Genomic DNA, 18,378 nt, shown 5'->3' with positions numbered 1-18,378 from the left:
TATCTGTGTATTCAAAGTGGTTAGGATAGATATATAGTTACATTGTCTTAATGAATAGAGGGATTTGTTCTAATGGTGTTTGTAAATAGGATATCATGTCTGCATCTTGTACAGCAATTAACCACTAGGAAGAATGTGTGCAATGTGTTAGTTATTGAAACTGTCCTACCAATTTGATTTGAAACTGTATCATTGCTATTTTTTTCTCAATAAAATTATGGAAAAAAAAGGATTTGGTCATGTTATGTTATTTAAAGACCTAAGTTGTGAAACTGTGACTAATAGTCTATCAATTTCATCTGTCCAGTGTTAAGGGTTGTGTGATAATTGGACACCTCTATTATCCTAGAATGAGAATCTCTCCTAGAAACAATAAGGTTAACAGGAAATGATTACCAGGAAGTGACATGTTTTGTAGCTCATGCTAACTGTGTTGACTTGCTCCCTATTCCATCTTCAAGAAATCATTTTTTTCTACCCAGTGCCTTGGACACATCTATGCACTGATAACAGTTCTTAGGCAGTATAATGTAAGTCCTAAAATTAAGGCTCAATAGCATATTGAGATTTGGAGAAAGCTAGAAGGATTATGAATATCCTAGCCATACATTCCTTCTTTACTCTACTCTTTTAGATAATGTCCTTTAGACTAACAGCTCTCCTTCCAAATGGAACAGGAGTAATTCTTGCTTATCTATGAATAGTTGTGTTAGTTTCCTGCTAGAACATTGGATTATTCACAAAGCCAAATCACATCTACCTTCAGGAACCAGAGGCACTTGAACCTCTTGATTTTTTAAAGTGTGCCTCCCATGGCCTCTTAGTTCACTCTGTTTCTGAGTGCAACCTTTGGGTGACCTTATATGTGTGCAGTACCCTCCTTCCCTGAACTGTGACCATAAACTGTGACTAATAATCTCCTGTTAACTTCAACTGGCCAGTGTTAGCGTGTGATAATAGGACCTGCCTATTATCCCAGAATGAGAGTTGCTTCTTCCCCAGTAAGGTTAACAGGAAGTGATGAAAGTAGGGAGGTATCGTAAACTGAGCTGCTAAACATAGTTGGCTAGCCACCATGACATTATCACTCTCCTTTTTTGCAGCTCTTTCCATATATTTGTGGCACAGATTGATTTCAGGCACTCTGACCTCTCATTTGCTAGTCTCTTTTCTTGGATTCTTAATCTCTACTGCCCAGCTGACTGCAGTTCTAAGTCATGCCTGGTTCAAAGCCACATGAGTTCTCACCACAGGGAGCCTACTTATTAGGAAGGTAGTTAATACATTTATTTTACAATTTGCTTGCTGTGAAAGTCTCTTAAGAAATGGAGATCTCTTATCAAAGTAGGTAGCATGATACCAAAGTATTCAGAAACAATGTTGTTTTCACAAATAAGCATAATGGAGATCAATAGTTTTTAAGTTTCATACTTGCACCCACATATCACAGAAAAATCAATCTTTTGATGATCTTACCTTATCTCCTTTTGGTCCATATGGACCCAGAGAGCCTGGGAAACCATTTCTTCCTTTTATCCCTGATAATCCAGTAGGTCCAATAAATCCTTCTGGACCAGTGGGACCTTGAATTCCAATTGGTCCAGGTCTCCCCTAAGATGGACAAAAGGGCATAATCAGTCAGTAGAGGACTTAACATTAGCACTTCTCATTTTCCTATGCACAAAGAACACCATCACCAATTCAGGAAATAATTTTGGCTTAGAGATCTGTAAGGAATGCCAAAGTTCCAGGCATAGATCAGAAAGGCTATTTTAGGGACTGCTAAACTTACTTGGCTAGAACATATTTTATAAGCACATTTAACAAGATTCATGTGCACTGAGATCCTTCCACTTTGTACTTCTTAGGAGATTAGTTATTCAGGCTTAGTTATTCTAAGTTAATGCCAGGTCATTCATCAGATTGTCAAGATAGTAAAAGAACAGAATGCTGGAGTACATTGTGGTATTTTATAACTCCAAATGGCCAACCACATGCTTGCAGTGAAGGGTGGAAATGACTGTGCTTAAAGAATATGGCCCCAGGGGGCCAGAGAGGGTTGACCCATGAGCTGATCAATGTGTCAGAATTCATCAGTGTTGGCTGATCTCAGGACTCCGTCACTATTTCTGACAACACACAGGGAACACACACACACACACACACACACACACACTTGTGTGTGTGCACACAAACACTAATTGTTTACTTAATCTTCCTTGTTATTTACCCCCCCCCCATTTGTATAGTGGTAAATGTGTAAAATATAAGGAGCTGAGAAATCTATTTAAGTATCAATTATGTTAGTAAGAGTGAACAGCCTGGGGATTTTGAATGCCCTGGATATAAAATGTCTGTAACAATTAAGTCTGAGAGTTCAGGCTGACATTTTAAAGTACACTGAGACTGAGAATTAACCTCAGTGGGTGAAACACAGGCAGGCTGGACTATCATTTAGAACAAATCCCAGTAGGGGCTGAATTTTCTTGGCAGAAAAATGAAAACCATTAGTAATGTACATTACCTCTCAGAGAACACAACACCATATGAGAGAGAAAGCCTATTTTCATAAATGCTTCCCATCTCCACCTCCTGCCCTCTTTACTGACTGTCTGTAATTGCCTACAAATCTGTGAAAAACTGGAAAAAGCCCATTAAATATGCCCTTTACTATTCACTTCAAGGTTTACTTTTTAAAGGGTGAAAACAGGACAGATGCCTTATATAGTGGTTAGAGTTGGCTATTAGAGACACAAGTGCCCACTAGTTGTGCTGGTCTTTTTGAACATAATTTCAGTGAAAAATCAAGTTCATGAAGAACTAAGACTCTCACAAAGAAGTAAAAGACATTTTTTCCATGACCTCTCCAAATAGTGCTAGGCTACACACTTTTTAACAGGCTTACTTCTGTGAATAATTGGGACATTTAGTTTTTAAACTGCCATCTCTCACTGTTAGAATTTTGTTTAAAACAACTTGGTTTTTTACTGTTATTTTAATTAAAAAATCAATATACATGTATACTTGTAGTATGTATATGTGTATGAGTGTGTATAGACTAAAGAGATAAAGAGCAGGACTTTCGAAAAGGGCTGTGTCGAGGAGAAATGAGGAAGTCAGAAACTGTGGGCCTTCTTTTCAAGATGGATGTATAAAGCCATAATAAACAGTCTATGTCTGGAACAGTGTAAGCACTGGAAGAGTAAGAGGCAGGGCTGAGCCACAGAGGTCTACAGAATATTTACACTGGACTTATGATTGGGGAGTCATGGGCCATTTTGGGAAGGTTGACTGAACCCAAGTTGAAGTGGGCATAGGAAGCTGGACAGGAAGTTGAAAAACTGAGGTGTAGATCTAGTGAGTGAATTAGGAAGAAAGCAGTATTCAGGGCTAAAAGTCATTGAGAATCACTCAGGAGAACATGTCTGTCTCGGCAGGATGCCAGGGCAGTGTGCTTCAGACTGGAACATGGGAGGCAGATAAGGACCAGCTGTTGGAGAGGAGAGCATTGTTCAGAGGGAAGACAGGGCCAAGATGGGCTTGCTGAGGAGATATTATTACTAGGAGAGAAGATTCAGTTGGTGCATTGAATGCTCAATCCAAATCCGAGCCCTGAAAATATCTTTGTAACATCAAGAGAGAGGAGAAGGAAAATGTGATAAACTATTGAGCAGCTACTGAGAAAGTGGGCTGTGAGGTGGTCTAATTCCTGTCCTCCTCACAAGACTAGACGAGCTTGAGCAATGCCCATCTTGGGCACATGAGGTGGCACATTCCACCTCGGTTTCCTTGCCTTTGTGAACACAAGCCCAGCAGCAAGTATAAGCAAGCAGATGTAGGTATGAGGTGATTCTAAGCCTGGCCTTAAGAGGAACACTAATTTCACTCAGAAAAGGCTATCTTCATTTTCTTTGTCTTGGTGGGCATACTGAATTTTCTATCTTTTTTCCAGCCAGAAAACTCAAAGTAAGTCTCTTCAAGAACTCATCAATTTTTTTTTAAAATCAACTCTTTTTCCAAAGGGGATACTTACAAAGGCACCCACAGAAGCAACATTCTGAAGCTGGGTCCAGGTGTTTAGGCAGGTGGCCATGTCAGTAACCCAGCTCATAATCTCAAACTGGCTTCAGGACAGAAGCAGAGAACATGGAATGTCTTGAGACTTCTGAGGGGCTGCTAGCCTTGAACTGCCTTGTCATCATAGCACCAGGGCCTTCTAGAAGGTGCATTTAAAGGCTATGAGACAAAGGTCCTTTTCTCAAGGATGCACTGACATCCTTGCACAGTTTGGTACAGAGTATTATAAAGAAGCCATGACGAGGAAGATGAGAGACATGTTTCATCTGTGAGTTTCTTTCATATATATATATATGAAATATATATATGAAATATATATGAAATATATATGAAATATATATATATATATATATATATATATATATATATATATATATTTGTGCTTATGGCCACATGGTTATTTTGCTCATCTGTAGTACACAGGGCTTCTTTCTTAGTATCCAGTGTGCTACTGAAGTTTAGTACCTTACTGAGTCAGGAAACTGGGATTTTTTTGTTCTGGAGACTCTATTGGTGACACTTTTCTTAATGACCAGCAGAGGTCAGTGTAAGAACATAGTAACTACAGACAAACAGGTGGGTGGGTGGGCCTCTCCCACTGCAGAGAAAAAGAAATCAAATCGGTGTCATAGAAGTCACAGAATGTTCGAGCCTGAAAGGCCCTTAGAGACCATTCAATCCAGGATTTATTTTATACATAGGGGAAGGAGGCCGAAAGAAAGGGAAAGACTTATTTAGGTCACATAGCTAGTAGGAATGGCACGGGACTGAAGCCAGACTGTCTGTGACCAGTGAGTGGTTCTTACACTGTTTGCCAGTGGCAGATGTCCAAAGGGGGTCCTTCAGGCTACACACTCGAACCTACTCCTGGGACAGTCCCCATCAGTAGGCAACAGCAGCCAGATGCTCACACGTCATTTCTCTCTTCCTAGCCCTGCTCATCTCACAGAACTAATCCGAAACACCATCACTGTTTGGACTGCTAACAGCATTTCAATAGGCTTGGAGCACTGCCCTGCCTTGATACGTATCATTTATTTTGGCAAACAGACCCAGACAGAGCAAAAGGGACTCCTCCAAGTCTCTCCAATAAGCTTCCCTACCTCCATCTGCTCAGGATTTTAAAGTGAACATCAAGATATAATTGTCAAGGAAAAGGGTTGCAAGCTGTACTTAAGGCCAGGAACTTCCAGTCCACAACTTCTTCCCAGGCTGGCTGCCTCTTGAAGACTACAGAGGACTGGAGTCAATGTAGCACTTCAGGTAACCTTTAATCAGATCTAGACACCGGGGTAATAGACACAGAAACAGAGCTTTCCATAAAATACAGACAAATGTAGAAATAGCATCTAATAATCTTAAGACTACATGTCCCAGACTAGTAGGACTATGAAACTCATAAAGTGGTCTAACTTTTCACAACCCATCTCCTTTCTGTCTTTTCACTGTTCTCTTCCTATAAAACTAAAATGTGTTCCTAAGAGCCTGAAATTCATTCTCATCAAGCATCAATGAATTATAACATCTTAGAGCCTTACTTTTCTTGAGGGAATTTGTAGTTTAATGGTAAACAAAGCATTAAGTTAGGGAATGCATGTATTTATGAAGCAGAAAAGGAAGAAGGGTGTACACAGGTCTTCTTAAGAATCCAGATGTTGGGCCAGGGACATCGCTCAGTAGAGTCAGTGTCTGCCTAGCAAGCACAAGGTTTTGAGTTTCATCCCCAGTACCAAGAAAACAAACAAACAAAAAAGGAATCCACAGCTGTTATTTCAGAAGGTGGGACAGTACTGATAGGCAGACCTGCAGTCAGATCTGCTTACTGTTATTTAAGAGCTGTGTGTTTGGGCAACTGATTTATCCATTCTGAGCCTCAGGGGTTTGGAGGATTACTGTGAGTCTTTAGAAAAGTTAATGAATGTAAAACACTTGACAGGTGAGACAAAATATCAGTTCTTTTTCCCCTGAAGGTATAATTTATGGTAAAATGGAGAAATTAGGATTGGCTATTATGTTCCTTCCTCTAAATTTAGGTGAGAGATACATGTAAATGATCAAAGAAACAACCTCTTTGAGGCAGAGATGTGTGGCTCCAAATGAAAACGCACATATTCAGGCAATCCAGAACTGTGATAGCATTGCCCTCGTCCTCTGACATGATGCCCAGTTAACCTTGACACTTGGTTGCTCAGTGCTCTTAAAAGGACCTCATCTATGTGATGATGACTCCTAAAATCTGAATCATTAGTCCACATTTCTCTTCTGAGTGTGGCAGATCCTGTAGCCAATGGTTTATCAGGTATCTCCAACTGGATAGCCCAACTCCAACTGAACAAACCCAAACTGAACTCACTGTCATCTCATAACCCATTCCTCAAATTGGCTCCTTTCTCTTGTTAACCAGTGGGACCATCCATGAAGGTGACCAAGTTGGAAACTCATGAGTGCTCCATCACATCTCCTTTTGTCTCATCTCTCACATCTCCTCCATTAGCACAGACTGTAAATTTTACCTCCAAAATATAACTCAAACCTGACCATCAGTCTTTGTATACCTTACTTCTGGCCTTCTTTAGCTTTCTTCTAGAAAGTTAGCACAGCCTCCCAAGTGGTCAGTTATCTTCCAGTCTTGTTTTCCTCTTCTTTAATATTTTGCCCCACAAGCTTTCCATATGATTTTGTATGTGCAAGATCCTATGCACCCTTCATGCTCTAACTAATGCATGAGCTCCTCCTGGGAGTATTGTATGAATTCTCCCACCAAACAGCGTGCCTAGGTTGTCTGTTTATGTGTCATTGTCCATTAACAGACTGAGCTCCTTGAAGACTGGACCTATGTCTTACTCATTGAAGCACTTGTGCTAATAAACAATGTTTGGCACAAAATGGGCAAATATTTGCTGAATGGGTGGAGAAAAAAAGAATGACCATATACTGGAAATATAGTTCCCCAGGTACAGCAATATCATCTTTGGAAGTCTAGATAGTCACAGTAGAATGCCATCAAGAAACATCTGCTCACAGGACCATAGAAAAGACAGCTGTAAAAGACTCAGAAAATTGTCCAGTTCAGGATGGACAAACTGAAGCCCCCAAAAAGAAAGGGACCTACTCAAGTACATCCAATATTAACTACAGACTTTTAAAAAGCACAGCATCATGATACTGTTTAGAGACTAAAAACAAAAATGCTTTATACCTGATGTAGTTTCTGATCACTTTTGCTTCTCTGAGACATGAGTGAAGTGACTTTGATTTCCATGCTGATTGGTACCTATCCATTAATCAATTGTTTATTCAGCACCTATTCTGTTCCTGGTACTTGGGTTTTGATGGTGGATGAAATATGGTTTCTGCATTTGTGGACCTTATAATCTTCCTATCCTTTGAAAAGGCATGGAGCATCTAACTCAACACTTCTCATCTTGGGCTGAGTTCTGTGCTAGGCAAGTATGTATCTATCTGTGATGGACAAAAGAGTAATATACCAAGAAAACATGCCACATGGCCCATACTTGTTGAGCAACAGAAGATAACATCATAGGAAGTGATTGGAGATTTTATAATGTCTAATAAATTTTAAAATTATACTATATACACCATAAGTGTGAGAGAAATTTAGAGATGTATGAGTTCACAAGAGAGGAGAGGAGCAAGGAAAGAGTTAACAACATTAGGTAATGCATTCTCAATAAAGAGTAATACATTTATAAGAATTAGCAAATTGGATGAGCAAAGGCCAGTTAGAAGCCTAGGTTTGGCTTGAGCTGAGGTGGTAACTCAGAGAAGTTGGTGAGAAGTGGCAGGAGTTGCTTACCTTTAAAATCCTCTACTTACTGCAGCTCATTGGCTATGTTTTGTTTTAAATTTTAGTTTGGCTCCAAATGTAGTAGCAAATTTAGTGAGATGGCTTGGCATATTAGCTACAGGTGCAAGATTCAGAGTCAAAAGCTCTTGGACTAAAATTCCCTTTTCAAGACTGAAGCATTTTGAGACAAAAGACAGTCTAAATTTTCTAATCGTCATATTAAATAAGAGTAATACTAGTGTTCACTCCATAGGTCAGTGAGGGTGAGCCTTTTAGAGCTTTCAATGCTATAAACATCCTGCTGTGATATATGGGCCATAGGTTTGCCACCACTGCCAAAAGGTAGCTACAAGGGTTAAACGAGATGATTTGGGTAAACCATGCTTTTCACTCCTTGGTACGCACCAGAAATACCTGAAGACAGTGTTTAGAGACAGCTGGCAGAGCCCTATCACCGGAACTTCAAATGTAGTAGTCTGGCTGGGTCTAAGATTTTGGCCGCATTTCTTTTCTAGTTCCTCAGCTATTACCAGTACTTGAAGCAGCCACCTCAGGCATGAAGGCATGCCTCTACACGTTCTGCTTCTATGGACATAAGCCCCCATTCCACTGACTCTTGTGAGCTATACCACTTCTCTGCATTGAATAAATCTCTGAATGCAAAAACAAAAACAAAAACAAAAAAAAAACAAAACAAACCACACACCCACAGTAAGAGCTACTCTAGGTAGAAAATATTATGTTGATTGACACCAGACAAATTTAACTCAAAACTGTACCCATATTTTTCAGTGGAACAGGTTTACTATTTCATAAAAGTTTACTAGTGGAATTAATAGGCTCATAAAATGAACCTGAAGAAATGGCACTGCTTAAAACTTTAAAAAATAGAGTGATTTCTTTTTGTTCTGCAATTGAAATGGCCTCTTTTTTGGTCAGTGAGCAATGGACAATTTGCTAGGCTCTAGTAGACAAATTCTCATGTTCTGTGAATCCCCAGTGCTAGTATATTAATTTAGTCACAGACGAGCAAATATAGGCACAACATATTAAATTAATTATCATTGTGCTAAGCAGATATTGGAGAATTCAGTGTCTAAAGTCATATTTTCCCTTCCCCATAAAGAATGTCTAGATAGAGGCAAATAAATTAAAGAATTTCAGGTTTCTCCTTTCTCCATAATACATTAAAAAAACTGTAAACAAACCAGGCAAAGCTTTCTTGATGTTATGTTGTTATAGGAAATCATAGAACAAGAAATCAAATGACACTGTAAGTATGACCAACAGTTGACAATAAAAATAAGAACGGAATAGTCATCTATGAAAGTATTACAAATGGTTGAATGAGTCCACATATTCCTGGGAAGAGATATGTAGTTTACACCAAAAGATACAGTGTTTACTGAGTTTCCATATTACATGGAAAAGTAAACATAGCTCTATTTGAGATTAATTTAACCTAAAACTACTATACCTCTTGGGAAAGCACTGAATACTTAATTTACTATAGTTTTGTTTTTCTTCCTTAAATTTAGAACAGCAACTTGAAAATAATTTGTGGCCCAGACCTCTTTAAAAAGCTTTGTAAAGCAGGCGCAGGGACTGAGGGTTCCATCCCAGGCTTTATGTGAAGCCCCTGCCCCCAGGGCGCACTGAGATGGCAACTGAGACTGGGCGTGGTGGCACGTGCCTGTAATCCCAGCACTTGGGAGGCTGTGAACAGGAGGATCACTATGAATCTGACTTAGTAATGAGACCCTGAACACCCTGTAGACCCTTCTCTAAAATACAGAAAAAAAAATCTGGCCAAATAGCTGAGCAGATTAAAGTTCCTGCAAGCCGGCGCAGGGGCCCGGGGTTCCACACAGGGCCTGCAGTGTGGGGGTGGAGGTTGGGGGTGGGGGGCCTCCCCCCACCTCTGGGGCTAGCTGAGACAGCAATTGAAACTGGGCGTGGTGGCGCACACTTGTAATCCTAGCTCTTGAGATGCTGGAAACAGGCGGATCACTACCAGTCCAATCTAGTAGTGAGACGCTGAACACCCTGTAGACCTTCCCTTAAAAAAAAAAGACTATGTAGCAAATTGAGGTTGCTGCTTAGAAAATTCTCCTGCTTGAAGAAGAATCATAAAATTCTGTTTCAATTCCCCACTCCTACTTTCTAGCTGTAGGGTCTTCAGAAAGCTGACTCATCTATAGATCTTTTTCTTCTTATCGGCAAAATGAGGATACAAATTCCAGTACACATTTGCTGGGTTGCTTTGAGCATCAATTGAAACTTGTATGTGAAAAGGAGCTGTACATTTATTCCATCAAAAAGACTTTGGACTTTTTTTTCTTTTTTTCTTTTTTTGACAGAACCAAGGATTGAACTCAGGCACTTGCGCTTGCCAGGCAAGTGCTTATTCTACTGAGCCATCTCCCCAACTCAAGATTTTGGTTTTTATTGGGGGGGTCATGAATAATTATACTCTAAAAGAAAAAACTTTCCCATTAGCTGGGCTTAGAAGTCAATACACCCTGAAATAAGAGCTCACACGCAGGAGGCTTCAGCAGAAAAAGACTGAATGAAACAACAAGCAGAATTTAAAGTAGTGGAAGGTAAGGATAAATTGACTGTCCAGCACAACAGTCTCATTATAGTTTTAAAATGATTAAACCTACACTATTAAAATATGTGGTTTATTTTTGAATACATGGTTTAATTACAGCCTAGAAAGAATATTTTTCTTTTCATTTTTCTAGCCGAACATAGCCATGGTTTATAATGAAAATCACAGTGAAATAAGACTTGCTAGAAATTCAATTTACAGCAATTTTGCTATAGTGTATCTATTCCATTAGAGAAGGCATACTTTTAGCATTTTTCTCTGATATAATAAATTACCCATCATTGGCATACTGTACCACCTTTGCTCCAGTACCGAGCTGGTGTGAGATGATTGCTTTTGGATAAATGTTGCCTTTTGTGATTCTCTGGTGAGAAGCCCTGAAATTTTTGGAATGGGAGGTAACAGGGAGAAATCAAGCACTGCTCTTTAGACAGGAGAAAGCTAAGGTTAAAGAAATTCCCTGTAAGGACCCACTTGTGGGACAATCCAGTGAGCTCACAGAAAAAAAGGACAAGGAAGGGATGGGAGCAATGTATTCACACAGTCTCGGTGCTAGTCCCATTCTTATTTGGAATGAGAAGAGCATTCATACCCATACCCACACAGATAAAGACATACACATACCCTCAAGCACAGGACTCTGCTCAAATGGTAAGGCTGGATGGCACTCTGGCATAGCCTATCATATACCTCCTAGCTGGCAGTAGATCTGAATTTAAGATGGGATGACATACAACTTCCTCTGCCTTGCCTGTCTCTCCCTATACAGAACAATCTCTATGGACAAGTAAAACCACCGGCACAGAAACACACAGGCCAAAAAGAAAATGGGAAAAGTGGTCTACAGGGCAAAGGCTTCACATTTTTTATAACTTGTCCTTTTTGCATGATATTTGATGTTAAGATAAGATCAAGCTCTCTGTACAACAGAAGAAATGAGCCAAGGAAGAAACACCAGCTACAGTATAGATGGCAAGTAGAAGCTGCAGTGTTATTAGTGATATTAGGAATATGAACTACAAATATGCACTGGAAAAGAACTTCAGATTTCAAATGCTTTTCACATTCAGGACTCCATCACAATAACGTTATCTTAAGTGTACTAGAAAGAGTAATTGAGGCTTAGAGGTTTAATAATTTGTCCAGGTCCCTATGGTGTATGACAACAAAGCCACATCTCTGTGATCCCAGTTGGGTGCTTTTATTTTTTTTTCCTATTCCCTTGTCATTATAAAGAGATGGGCTAATTCTTTGTCAAAAATTTTTGCTAAAATGTCATGTATTTTCACCAAGAAACTTGGATTTGGAACATATTAAATCCTCTTGATCTTTCCCTTTATCTTTTTTTTTCTTATTCTTTCTGAGACAGAGTTTCACTATGCAGTGCATGCTGGCTTTGAAATGACTTGGTATCCCAGGATGACCTCGAAGTCACACACAGCAATCCACCTTCCTCAGCCTCCCAAGTGCTGGGATCACAGGGTGTGCCACCATGCCTCACTCACTCTTCATATTTTTTATTGCCAATTAGCACCCTTACTAACCAAAGAACTCAAATCATTCTACTTTATCCTTTCATAACTCATCAATGCAATATTTGTCTACTGTCTATTATGCACCAGCTGTACATTTGGAACATAAAGATGAATGTAACATGGGCTTTGCCCATGAGGGACTGTCAGTCCAAGTGAGAGAGATAAATTATGTTCACACACAAATATATTGTAATAGAGAGAAAGGCAGAAGAGACGTGATTTTGAATCCAAGGAGTACTGATGGTTTGCCTTGAAGATAGGGGCAGATCTTTTTTCCTCCAAACTAGGGAGAAGGAAGATGTGTAAAGAAAAAGACCCAGGGCTTGTCAATCAATAAGTAATTAAGTGAAGTATGTAAGTAAGTAGGAGGAAAGTGAGGAAAGTCTAGTTCAAAATGAGCTGAATTTTCTCAATAAACCGGAAGTAAGCTCAAGCTAGAAAGAGAAGGAAACTGAGTTGAGAATGACTGGAAAGGCCCAGAAGATGTTGTAGAGGATATGGCAGGAATTCAATTGTTAGAAAAGTGTGAAGCCTTGCCTAGCAGTAATGACAGCTCAGCTGACACTGGAGAACACTATTACTTTTTTTTTAATGGAGGGACATTGATCAAACAACGCTTATCAGCCTGGGAATAGGAGCAGGTAGAGTAGGTGGTGGGGTTTCCCAGGACTGGGAATTGGAAGATACATCAGAAGTACCAAGAGTGAAACTGAGGCTGAAGGAAGAACAATAAGCTCAATAAGAGGATGGTGACAGCACCACGGAAATAGGTGATTCTGGGCTCCAGGTTGTCAGTGAACCAGAGGACAGCTGCAACTCCAAGTAAACCATGATTTACTAGAAAATTTGGCCTCTCTTAAAATGAGAAGTCTGAACTGCCTATGAATATAAATTATGTACAGAATTTAGTCTTGGATCAATTCTTTTAAGAAAAATCTGGAGAGTGAGGGCAAGAACAAGTGTGTGTGAGAGAATCTAAAAATCCACACCTAGAGATAAATCCATCAAACTATCAGCACCCCCATCTCACATCTACCCCAGACTGAACAGTTGGTCTAACATTCAACATTAGATTAAGTCTAATATTTGAAATTCCAATGTTAACTTAGAATGGGATGGTCTTGGCTTCTGTAGAGATAGTGGCGCTAATTCCCAGAATACTACTAATGCCATGAGTAAGGAGGAAATCAGGAGCCCGCATATTCATGGCTCATGGAAGACTCAAGTATTTTCGTAATTCTTCATTCTCTGCTCTATCCTCACTTCCCCATTGTCATTTACTTTTGGTTGCGTCTCACTTTGCCCAATCATTTGTTTAGAATTGTTAGCAGGTAAAACACTTTAAAAAGTCAATTATCTGGTTAATAGAGGAAGCAGAGTTAGGAATATACCAGGAAACTATCCTGAGAGCAATCTAGGTAGCAAGATGAGGGAAGGCATGGAAACTGCAAAAGGAAGCAAAACAGGCCAAACCCTAGGACATGTGATAGGAAAAGAAGCCAAAAGGGAGTTGGCCAGTCTGGGAGCCCAGCCTGGGAGGGTTAACCGGGCAAGAGTCCCCAGGTCTTTGTACCTTCCCCTTCCATCACTGTCATTTTCATTTTATGCTTTTATGAGGCATTAAAAGGCTTCTAGATCTGGTGCTGGCAATCTTTCAAAAAAGTTAACAGAGTTTTCTATATGGATAAAGTCCCAAATGAAGCCTGCCACTGCCAAAAGTAATAACAATTGTCCCCTACAGCCAAGTTGAAAACAAATCCTAGGTACTTTTTTTCTTCAAGGCTTTGCATGTTTCAGGTTCTTTGGACAGATAACCAAGCAGCTAAATTACTTCTCTTGACTTGCTGACAGAGTTTCCTTTGTTAGTCCAGTTTGAACTGGTCTCCAGAAGCCAGGAGAAAAAGAAAACTGGGGCAGGAATATTTGGGGAGACCTCTATGTCCATCAGGTCAAAGCTCTCCTGAAAGTAAAATGAAGGGGCACAATTAAGGAGAGGCTGTTGAGTTATCGCAACTATCGCTTTCAAGGAGTTTTGCAGACAGGCTGATCTGGGGCACCTATTGCTTAGGATCCTACTTGGGTCTTCCCTTCCCTATATCTTCTGGACTGGTTGCTTTCCTTTGATCTTTAAAACATGATCTTGTCACACACACACACACACACACACACACACACACACACACACCCTTCTTCTGACTCCCTGACTTGCATTCCTCACAAGCTACCACCTCATCTCTCTGTCACACTTCAGAAAAAAGTCTTGACAGCCTAGCCAAAGCTCAAACTGCCTCCACTGCTTCCCATCCCACTCTCCTCAAGTACTAGCCATCTGGGCCTACTAACTCCTCCCTTTTGAGAGTACTCCTTGGAAATTAACCAGTGACTTCTGCTAAACTCTAATTCCATAGACTTTCTTGTAGCATTTGTCTTTTCCATTTGAAACTCTCCAATAGCTTTCACTGCACTGTTCATGGGATCTTCAGTCCTTTGTCCTCACAGTCCACTTCACTGTTCCTTTCTATTCTGCCCAGAGGCTTTTGCTACTGTCCTGGTGATTTCACTCACAACCTGTAGCTTCTGCCATCTCTGCAGTAAAGATTAGACACCATATTTCTGTCTTCTCAAGTACTATTTCCTAAGTTCTCTTCCACAGCACTCTTACTGTTCCCATTATAAACCTTTAACCAAAGCCTTTCTCAGTCCTTCATTAGCTGTCATGTAGATACTGACAACAGCCTTTGGAGCTCTTTTTGTATCTAAACATTGCTGCAGTTCCTCTAAGACCATGTAGACAGAAAGTATGCTAGATAGGCTCCTACTGCTTCCTTGCTTAAAAATATGCAAATCACTTCCTATTACTTCAAAATAATCTCCGAACTCCATAGTTACATATTGCAAGCCTTTCACCATTCAGCTTTCATCTGTCTTTGTAGACTTATTTTCCACTAAATAACATTATTTGCTTTAGACTTCACATAACAACTGTCACCCTTTGGTGACACTTAAACCTATCCTATATTCTCCCATTGCTTGCTATTAACCAAACTGTTTACTTGCCAAAAATATCCTTTCCCAGAATACTCTACCAAGTTTCAAGAACCAGCTCAGATTTGAACACTTACACATTTTTCAGATTTCTCTAGTTAGACTTAATGTCTTTCTTCTAATATTATCATTTAAAACTGGGGGAGTTCATCACATCCCTCTCAATTCGTGTTAAAATATCACCAGGCATCTCCTTTTGTTTTACTGTTTTCTTTCATATACATTACAATGGCCATTTCTGGTTTCTCTCCAGGTACTTTCCTTAATCTAATTTGGTTTATTGTTATGGTGTGTGTGTGTGTGTGTGTGTGTGTGTGTGTGTGTGTGTATTTAAATTGATGTAGCTGTCTTTGGAATATAGATCTCATTGTATTTCATATTTTCATAAGAATATCTTTAATAGATTGGGGAGATGGCTCAGTAACATAAGTGCTCACCTGGCAAACACAAGGGCCTGAGTTCAATCCCTGGTTCCACCAAAAACCTTTAATATCTATATTACTATTTGCCAAAATACTTGATTGTTTTTCATCCTTGTATAATATTTCTTAGTATATATCTACCACAATTTACATATATACACTTTCACCGATGGACATCTAGTTTGCCTTGAATCATTTACAAAAATGATTCTATAATAAGCAAATAGTTTTGCACTAAACATCTTCATAAATGTCTTTTGTTTTTTAGCAGCAGGGATTGAATCCAACACTTTTCACTGAGCTACACCCCAAATCTTTTACTTTTTATTTATGAGACAAGGTCTGAATAAGTTTCCAAAACTGGTCTCAAACTTGTGATCCTTCCTGCATCAGGATCTCAAGTAGCTTGGACTATAGGTATATGCCACTATGTCTAGCTAACTTTGGCAATGAAGAGGTTCTCCAGGGAATATACCCATGGGTGAAGTTGCTGGGTTGTATGAATACATACTGCAATATATTATTATCACCAGTAAGTGTCAATAGATTGCTTTTCAAAATGTTATACCAGTTTATACCTCCACCAGCAATATACAGAAATCCCTTTTTCCTCAAATGCTCATATAAACACATATTATCTGACTTTTGACTTTTGGTCAACCTGGTGAGCATGGCTTTGTATCTCATTGTTAATTTGTATTTCTTTGCTTGTTAGACAATTCAGTTCCCCTTCTATGAGTTGTCTAACCTATAAATATGCTTTGCCCATTTACCTGTTGCATTTTTCTTGCTAACTTACCAAAGTTGCTTCAATATTATAGATATTAATTACTTGTCAGTTTCAGACAATGCAAATAGCTTTTCCTAGGTTATTATTCACCTATTAACTTTGTTGATGGTGTCCTTCATGGATCTAAAAACCTTAAGGTTGATGTAGAAAATTCATGACTTTTATAACCTTATGTTTGGTGCTTTAGGATATTAGTCAATAAATTCTATACCCTTTCATTATAAAAAATTTCTCCAGTACATTTATTTTATTTGTCACATTTAGGTTTCAAATCTACCTAGATGTTACCTTTGTATGTGATGTAGAAATGAAGCAATTCAATTTTTTTTTCAATAGAGCAATGCTTTTTATTATTTTGAGGATCATGGCAATAAGAGAATATGGTAGCACATTTTCAACATAATGTGGTAAATTGGTAGTGCTTGCTCCTCATATCCAGAGGCCACCAGTCTGGGTGCTCTTTATACTTTAAGTCCTACCTGACCATCCTAAGCATCAAAGAAATCAATAGCTACTCATATTTGCATTAAATTGGCATGTAATATGAAAGACAACCTGGTAAGTTCATAAGATTGGTGGTCAAATGGTAACATACTCAAGTACTAAGCAAAGTAGACTTTCTTTGCTGTGAGATTTATCTTACTGTCCATTTCTGAGCTGTATATTCTATTCTTTTGGTTTATTGGCGTTTTACTGTATCTCCTCCTCCTTTTCCTTTTCCCTCCTCCTCCCCTTCTTTTCCTTCTCCTTTGCCCCTTCCTTCTCTTATTCTCCCTGCTACACCTCTCCTTCTCTTTTCTGCTCCTTGTTCTCCTCTTCCCCCTCCTTTCTTCTTTCTCTTCTCTCGCTCTTCCTCCTTTCTCTTTCTCTTTGTTTCTTCTTCTTCTTCTTTTCTTCTTCTTCTTCTTCTTCTTCTTCTTCTTCTTCTTCTTCTTCTTCTTCTTCTTCTTCTTCTTCTTCTTCTTCTTCTTCTTCTTCTTCTGTTTTTTTGTAGAACTTCTGAAACTGTGGAAGGTCAAATTTTTCATCTTCTGTTTTTCAAAATCAATTTTAGATGTGCATAAACCGTGTTTTACATATATGTTAGCATAAGTTTTTCAGATTCCTTAGAAACGTGTTTCTGCCATCTTGATCAGAATGGCACTGGATTTACAGATTCGGAGAAAATGGAAAACTCTAAAAGAAGTTATTGCATCCATGAACATGGTGTATCTTACCATTTGTTCAGATTTTTTATGTTTGTTAGTAGAGTTTAAGCTTCTTTTTAATCTGTAAAATGCCTAATATACTTTTTTCTTAGTGACTTACTTACCAGAAATATATCATAGGTTTGTCACTGTTAGTTGTTAAAGTAACTAGTAATTCTCCATATAAACCATTGTATCTGGCATTATTATATCCAGGGTGTGCCTTGGAGTAAAATCCTATGACTAGGGCCTGTTTCTCAATAAAGTTTGAAGCATCTAAAGGGAGAGTTGAGTCTGGTTCGCCTGTCTTTCCACTATTCTGCTTAATATAAAGTAAATACTTAATACTGGTTATTTGAATTGAGGAACTATGAAAATATTGATTAAACTAAATTGAGGGAACTGTGAAGTATTTCAGAATTCTTTGAAAATTACTGTTTAGGCAATTGTATAACAAAAATGCCATGTGATTTTCATTTAAAAAAGTTATTTTGCTCAAAATATTGTAGGAAAGAGAAAACACAGGTCATTAATAAATGGATACTTTTGACCTTTGCATTATACTACTTTCTGTATCCTCCATATTAAATCATGAAAGATGGAAGATGAGGACCCCTGAAAGAACTGAAACAGAAATAAATTGAATAAACTATGGTGGGTGATAACTGATGAGGCCCTGTAGCAGACTTCTAGATTGAGGATGATGTTCTGTTTTGGATCTGGTTGAGGATTATAGGAGAATTTTCACTTTTTAAAAGTTATTTGCATGGGGCCAAAGAGGAAAGTGATCAATGATGTAGAGTGTGCCTAAGGAGAGTCACATGGAGAGAAAACATTCTCTCAGGGCTTCACAGGGAACACAATGACCAAGCAATGGCCGTGACTCATCCACATGGCTGA

The 18,378-nt window shown here is 38.9% G+C and overlaps 1 protein-coding gene across 4 annotated transcripts in view; it reads right to left on the bottom strand.

Annotated features, from left to right (window-relative positions):
• Positions 1-18,378, bottom strand: part of Col4a6 (collagen type IV alpha 6 chain) — a 496,212-nt gene that overhangs the window by 94,024 nt on the left and 383,810 nt on the right. For all 4 annotated transcript variants that reach the window (XM_023702710.1, XM_023702711.1, XM_023702712.1 and 1 more), the window contains exon 4: positions 1,477-1,611. In XM_023702710.1, coding sequence (XP_023558478.1) covers positions 1,477-1,611 — 135 coding nt within the window. The remainder of the gene's footprint in view (positions 1-1,476; positions 1,612-18,378) is intronic.

Source organism: Octodon degus, unplaced genomic scaffold (genome assembly GCF_000260255.1).
Source record: "Octodon degus isolate 3935 unplaced genomic scaffold, OctDeg1.0 scaffold00157, whole genome shotgun sequence".
In the NCBI taxonomy this organism is placed as follows: domain Eukaryota; kingdom Metazoa; phylum Chordata; class Mammalia; order Rodentia; family Octodontidae; genus Octodon; species Octodon degus.
The sequence above is the reverse complement of the archived record's forward strand: the minus strand, read 5'-3'. Positions and strand labels throughout refer to the sequence as shown.